This window comes from Calonectris borealis, chromosome 3 (genome assembly GCF_964195595.1).
Source record: "Calonectris borealis chromosome 3, bCalBor7.hap1.2, whole genome shotgun sequence".
Taxonomy (NCBI): Eukaryota; Metazoa; Chordata; class Aves; order Procellariiformes; family Procellariidae; genus Calonectris; species Calonectris borealis.
The window spans coordinates 85384522-85392099 of NC_134314.1; the positions used below are offsets into that span (position 1 = coordinate 85384522).

At 43.9% G+C, this 7578-nt stretch overlaps 1 protein-coding gene across 2 annotated transcripts in view; it reads right to left on the reverse strand.

Moving 5' to 3' along the window:
• HEATR1 (HEAT repeat containing 1) overlaps positions 1–4470 on the reverse strand; it is a 42927-nt gene extending 38457 nt beyond the window's left edge. For both annotated transcript variants that reach the window (XR_012673085.1, XM_075146514.1), the window contains exons 1-4: positions 4388–4470; positions 3971–4149; positions 1194–1410; positions 114–255 (exon numbers count right to left, since the gene is read on the reverse strand). Coding sequence is in view for 1 of the 2 variants with exons in the window: in XM_075146514.1 (XP_075002615.1) it covers positions 114–255; positions 1194–1410; positions 3971–4112 (501 nt within the window). In the remaining variant the exon portion in view is untranslated. The remainder of the gene's footprint in view (positions 1–113; positions 256–1193; positions 1411–3970; positions 4150–4387) is intronic.
• Positions 4471–7578: the final 3108 nt, after the last annotated feature.

Here is a 7578-nt window from a genome sequence, read left to right on the forward strand (position 1 = left end):
ACAACTAACCACATGAACAGGTGGACCATATTCATAAACCTAGTAATAGAGTCAAGATATTATTAATAAAGTCCCTCATGTTTCTCCCAACTTGCATCTGTTAAATACCTTACCCTTATTGGATCCATCCAATGCCATTTATGAGTTGGGCTTTTTATATTTAAAAGTTGAATAACTCTCACAAATAGTTTAGTCTCATGATATGGCAGAACACAACCAATCAAACTATCTTGATTGTAGAGATGGATGTGAAATCTAAGGAAAAAACATATATATACAGTTAAAAATGATCTGGAAGTCCAAAAAAAAGACCCAGTCATGTTCTTCTCAGAACACCTTGTTTACTCGCTTTTAAGCAAGACGAGAGATGATTGTCATACTGACTCAGACATATGGTCCACCTACAGTCCAGAATCCCAAGGTGGCCACTAGCCTGTATGTGCTAGAGGAAAGAAACAGCGCTAGCAATTTTTTAACTCACTCTCAATAATTTTAGGTCCCTATATGACTTAAGATTAGCTTAGTTTCTTCTGCATAGATTTCAATATTAAACCAGACATTACAATAATCTAGTATGAATTTCAGTATAATACATATGTAAAAAAACCTGTGATTCAAAGGTTGTATCAACAAAATCACTCACTCTTTCACAACATGAAATATTACACTTTCTGCATCTGGATAGGTTAATTTATATAAATAAATACATCACTTCACAAAATACTTGGGTTTGTTTTTTCTTCACACCTTCCTACATAACCTTGAAATAAGAATACTTAGCTCATGTTATAATACAAGGACATGCTGTTCATGGTTCACAGTTAATATTGAAAATCAGCTATTTTACACAGCCCATTTCTAAAAGCATATTACATAAATGCCTCTCTAGATCCTCTGTAAAACAGTCAGAGCTGGGCAAATTTGGTGAAAGCCAGGCAAGGAAATAATTGGCTTTATGTAGAATATCATGACAGATCAAAATCTTCAAGAAATTTACCAAAAGACAAAAATCTAATTGACAAGAAGAACTTCTGGCCCCACAAAGACTAAGCCCAAATGGGTATTTTTAACATTTTAACCTGTATTTTCAGAAAACTAAAGTAAAATTATTCAAAATTTTTCTCATCAGGGAAAAAAAATCTGGCATTTCTAGGAGCCTTATCTATTGACATGTAGGATATTCAGTGGATTACCTGTGAATCAGCCATTCAAGGCACTTCTGGGCTGGCTTAAGCATAAAGTAAGGGGACAGGTGAATCAGGAATAACGAAATATTCTTATTCAGCTGCTGATTTACTGCTTTAGACTGAACACTGCGTTCCAGGCCTTTGGATGTGGAACTAAACAAACTGGACTGGAACACTTCAAATGAAGGATCAATCCCCATCAGCTCTTCTAAGCCAGTGCATCCTGTGGAAAAAAATGGAAGACTGCTTTAAACGCAACAGTTTTATACACCAGTCCTACCCACCTACCTCCTCACTGGCATATCCAACTTCTTTGCTACACTGGCATACGTCATCCTCACTAAGCAAACCAAACCAACAATAACAGGTCTAAGACCAAAACTTCTTCTACACTTAAAAGTATTTCTTAACTGATGAAGAAAAAGAACATTAACGAGTATCAGCAGTGTGCTCTTGCAGGAATGAAGGCCAGCAGCATCTTGGGCTGTATTAGCAAGAGCGTAGCCGGCAGGCTGAAGGAGGTGAACCGTCCCCTCCGTTTGTGAGATTGCATCTGGAGTACTGTGTAAAATTTTGAGCTCAACAGTAGAAGAAAAACATTGACATATGGGTGTGAGCCCAGCAGAGGAACACTAAGATAGTCAGAGGACTGGAAAATGACATACAAGGAAATGGAGGAACTGGAGGAACAATGAAATGTTCCTCCTGGAGAAGAGAGAGCCAAAAGGAAATCCTTCTGCTGTCTGCAACTACTTAATGGGATATAGTGTAGGTCATCAAGAAGATGGAGCCAGACTCGTCTCAGAGATGCACAATGGAAGGATGGGAGGCAACAGATGCAAGCTGAAACATAGGAAATTCCAAGCCAATGTATGGATTGATTATTTTTTTTTAAACAGTGGTGGTCGAACACTGGATCAGAGGCCCAATATTGGATCAGAGACCATGAAACCTCCACCCTCAAACTCAGCTGAACACAGGCCCGAGCAACCTGTGCTAACTAGCCCTGAGCTCAGTTGGACTAGTACCAAATAACCTTCAGATGTCCCTGGGAGAGACTGAACTGTAGAACATTTGTCTTAAAGATTGCTTATCTAAGCAAAGAATCCTCTGAATACGTGCGAAAGACTGAACTGTAGAACACTTGTCTCAAAGGTTGCTCTGAATACGATAAGAGCGGCTGCAAGGCCACGGAGACCTCCGGTTTGCAAGGGCTGCGCTGTGTGCAAGATTCGGTTGAGCACAGGAATGTAGCAACGTGCCGTTGCCATGGAGACTACAGCCCTTGAACAGGAATAAAAGGGACTGCCAAGACAACCCAGGTGTTGTCGCCCACCGCCGACCCCCCGACCCCGGAGCGTGACCCCAGAGTGCGACTACTCATTGCCAAAACACCGAAAGACTTGGGCCCCCGGGACGCCGCGGATCCATGGTGGTGACTATTCTTGCAACTCTATCCCGAATGCTTGCTTGATTTCTATCTTTGTTCTGATCTATCCTATTGCTACTGATTTTTACTTTTGATAATAAAAGTTGTTTAGGACATGCGGCATTTGACCTTGTTTCTGTCTTAATCTCGCTCTTAGGATCATATCGAAACCTCCCCTGAAATTGGATCGGGACAGTCCCTTCCAGCCAAAATTATTCTATGATTTTATACAGATGAAGCAAGCAAAGGTACCTCTTTGAATAAACTGAAATACAATATTCCATGTACACCACTGGAGAACCATTGGAATTATTTCTTTATTTTACACAAGCTTGTAAATCTTAATGGCTAAGCACAAAGCTGACAACTTCAGCTGAAGCAAAGAAACCAGGCAGCTGGCTGAAATACGGAAGATTATATGCAGCAGTGCTATAGTAATTATTTAAGAAACTAAAAAATACTCTGTGTTGCATCAAAGACACATATATCTACAATTTTGTTACTTAAAATCGATATATGATATCAATCTTTCTGGTTTCTACTTTTCAAGAAGTATCACATTCCTGGGTAAAATTCTATACAAAAGAGACAAGCACAAAGGATTTGAAGTGTGCAAACACAGCACTGGCTTTTGCCATTTTACATTATTTGTGGCCTTAAAGTTACCAAAGAGCAGGGTGCCAGCATGTTTTCACAAAACCACAGAATTCAGGTTGGAAGGGACCTTGGGAGATTTCTAGTCTAAAGCCTTGCCCAAAGCAGGGTTAGACCTGAAATCAGACCAGGTTGCTCAGAGCATTATTCAGTTGGAGTTTCCAAAAGGATGGAGAGCACAACCTCCCTGGGCAACCTGTTCAACTGCTTGACTGCCCTCATGGTGAAAAAGCTCTTCCTTATATCCAGTGTGAACCTCTATTGTTTCAACTTACGCCCATTGTCTCCTGCCCTCCAGCCATGCATTCCTCTGGACAGCCTGACCCATGTTCTTGAAGCCTCCTCATAGGCGTTGGCAGGCTGCTGTTAGACCCCTCAAAGCCTTCTCCAGACTGAATGAGACCAGAGACGTTCCTCCCACCAGCCTCCCCTTACAGGGCAAATTCTCCAGCCCTTGACCACCTTGGGGCCCCCGACTCTTCCCAATCACTCTACCCTTCACGTGCCCAGAAACGTGCTCCAAAAGGACCTGCTCCATGATTTTCCCACGGACTGGAGTGATGCTGACTAGCCTGTAGTTTCTTGAATTATCCTTTTGGCCTTTTTTGAACATGGGTTTGCCTTTCCCGTTTATCTTTCTCCAGCTGTTCTTTGGCCAGATGATTTTTAAAATCACAGTCACCTAAACAGCCAAACTCACCGATTGCAAAAAACGTGTCCCTGTCAATAGCAGCAGCTTCCTTGCCGCTGAAGAGCAGCGATGCGACTTCGCTGCGGTTCAGGAGGCTGGGATCGTTCTGGGGAAGGGCCAGCCGCTTCAGCTGCTCCGCGAGGGACGTCATAGCTCCGTGTTTCGAGGAAAGCAGCCTCCGAAGAAACCTAATGAAAGAAAACGAAAGCAGGCCCGCGGATAAGGCAGCTGCAGGGAGACGTGCCATCTCTCGCCCCCCGCACCGCCTGCCGGTGCAGGCCCCGCTGCCAGCTGCCCCTCGGGTGGGGATGGGCCGGGCCCAGCCAAGCCGGGGAGGAAGCGGGACAGCGGCAGGCGGTGACACGTCCCGCGGTGACAGGTGCCCGTGCCCCGGCCCCGGCCCCGGCCCCGGTCCCCGACACCGACCTGGCTCCGCGCCGCTCCCTGCCGGGCCCCACGTGGGCTGCGCGCGCCGCTAACCCGGAAACAGCGGCTGCGGCGGAACGGGAAGCTCCCGCCCCCGACGGGCAGAGAGCCGCCCCGCTCCCTCTCCCCGCCCCCCGGGGGCCGCGGGCAGGAGCGCCACTGGGCATGCGCCACCTGCGGGCGCGGAGGAGCTGGCGCATGGCAGGCCTGCGCGAGGGAGGTGGCCGTTGTGGCCGGTTTCGCGCAGCCGGGTGGGTGCCCCGGAGCTCAGCGTTCGTGTGGAGCCTTCGTGCAAGTGCGGTGCGGGGGCCAGGTTGCCTGTGTTGGGGAAGAGCAGCCGGTCCAGGCGACCCGTCAAGGTGTGAAGGCCCCCAGTGCCGGAGGAGAGGTGGAGAAGCCTCAGTGAGGTGTCTGTGGCGAGGCGTGCTGCTGACTTTGTGCTGAGCCCAGCAAGGCAACAGCCCGGGCCGTGGATGGGGATCCACTGAATGGGGTCAGCGTGTCTTAGTAGTAAGGGCACGCACACCTGGACTTGCTCCACCTTAGGTTTTTTTCCATATCTGGAGTGGGTGATGCTAGGGGAAGTGCGGGACTCCCATGAGCAAAAGGTCTTCAAAGCTACTGTAGTGTGTATGGGCTAGATCCCAGTTGCAGAACCACAGGTAGGTTGTAGGTTGGAAGCGTCATCCTCTGATCTAGCCCCAGAGCAGGGCCAGCTTAAAGCAAGTTGCTCAGAGTTTTGTCCATTTGCATTTGGAGTATCTCCAAAGATGGAAATCCCACAGCTTCACTGAGCCTCTCATCTAAGCTTTGGTTACCCTCAGATTAAAAAGAAATTCCTAAGATTAAAAACCATGATGTCTCCCACCTGTTTGCATTCAAGGCTTTGCATTCAAGGGTTCTGCACCTGGAAGTCGGTGCACAAAGCCAGAAAGGGAACATGGCTTGTGACAAACCAGGAGAAGCCTGGAAAAAAAAAGCAGAAATAAAACTGATTTCAGTTGATGGCAGCAGATGGACAAAATGATGGCAAAGATAGCAATTCCAGCACCAGATCTGTAAAATTATTTCCATACATTGTTGAGAAGCTGTATAGCTATGGCAGAAATAATGAATTTGTTCACATAGTAAAGCTGCCTTATTTGGTAATCATTTAGCAAACAGTAGAAATACAAAAAGCTCTTTAGGGTTGCAGAGAATTGTTTAAATGCTTAATTCTATCCATTAGGAGTATCCACTGATTTCATCAAGACTCTTTGCTTGTATTAAGTTAAACCTTTGTAGGAGTGGGAGCAGAGAGAGGAAATGAAGCTGGATGTCTGACTTAGTGCCTGATTATATTTGGTGTGCTTTGTCAGAGAGCATATAGTATTAACTATATATCGTGTTACTTCTGACATGGTATTATCTGGATGTAATGACAGCAATTGCTGAGCTGTTAAGGGTTGCTATCACTGCAATTATAACAGTGTTAAAGTGTTTGGAGGATATTACTGATTTAACTATTGCTATTATTTTTCTGATTGTTCTAACACTGAGAGTCTGATCATTTAGCATATGAGCTGCCTAGGGATGGTGCAAACCAAGAGGCCAATTTATTGCACTTTTTCACGTTCCCTGTGGCTTCTGTGCATCTTTTTCCTTTTGCCTTCGTCTGACCTTATTTTTAGCATAGTTTAAACCTGCATAAACCTGCATGTTTCCATGTCTAAAAATACTAAACGTTAAAATATGTAGTCTTTGCAGAGGACAGAAAGCTGTTTCTAAAAAAGAAAACTAGTCATTTTTCTAGCAATGTGGTTCATTATTTGAATACTCTAACCAGAAAGATAAACTAGAAGTTGTAAATGCCGAAATGTGTTCAGGTTTTCCAGTACTCCTATCCCACTCTATTCTTTCCCTTGGAGAGCTTCAAGGCAGAGGTTTTATACCTTTGTGCTTTCTGTTCCATCCTTGTTTGGTTTCAGATTTCCTGGGATTTCCTTTGGAGGTTAATTGGAGGAACAGAGACACCTTCTGCAGAGGGAAAAATATTTGTTCTTGATTTAATTCTGAAAAAGTGTTTCCTGGGAAAAATATAAAACCAGAAAGTCTATTAGGAAATATGCTTTGTTGGCTTTGTAATTCCCCAGTGGTGAAGCTGAATATCACAGAGATTTGCTGCATGCTGGACTACAAAGAGATGCTTTTCTGAACTTAAATCCAAGCCTGTTTCAACGAGTCCCTTTAGCTTCTCAGTGCCTGCATCATCACATAGCTAGTCTGTATGGGTGGAATTCTTATAGCCATACTACAGCTGAGATCACCTCTGCTGATGGCTGCTATTAAACTGTGTTTGACAGATTAGATTGTCTGTTAAAAAATCTTGAAGTCTTAGCATATAAATTGTCATATGCTAATTTTTATTTGGAAAAAAGTGATCTGTTTCAAGTGTTTTCTGTAAGCCTATTCACTCGCAAGCATTTGTGTGTTTGAAAACATTTGATTGAGAAGTGCAAACACTATTAAACTTCGAATGTTCTTTATGTCTGGGTAAATTTGTGATATTACTGGAGCAAATAGAATTGATGTTTTTATATAGATAAACATCTAGTCTTTATATTCCTTTCCTTCTAACTCACCTCACCAGTTGTGCATATGTAGAGCTGTATCTACCTTGGTAAGTAACGCAACCCAGTAGGAGGAAATTTGTAGAATTTGCTCGTGTGCTGAGGAGCCCTCCTCACACTGTGTGCATTTCAGAATTTTTATGCAGACTAGATCTTGTTATGCCCTATAGACCAAATTCCCATTAAGTGCGCTCCCAGAATGCATCTTCTTGTTTGGTTTCATGTGTAGGCAACAGATGGGGGGGAATTTCATATAAAGAGGAAAAGGGAATCACTTCTGATACAAAAAAGGAGTGTTCAGTAGCATTCAATTGTAATATATCAAAATGAAGGTAAGGAATTCAGTACTACCTATACAATTTACTGTTTACAAAGTTAGAGAGTGTATTAACTACTCTTAAGTACTCTCAAAAGCTTGTTGATTCATTTGCTAAGATGATGCTTCTTTTTCCTTCTTGCATGACCTCCTGTAATCTAGTGAGCCACCATGATTTTGGATTGCTAAAACAGTTCTGAAGGAGATGGACGAGAACGACCTTCCGTGCGCTTCATCATCACTTGCTAATAGTCTTGGTATGTTCC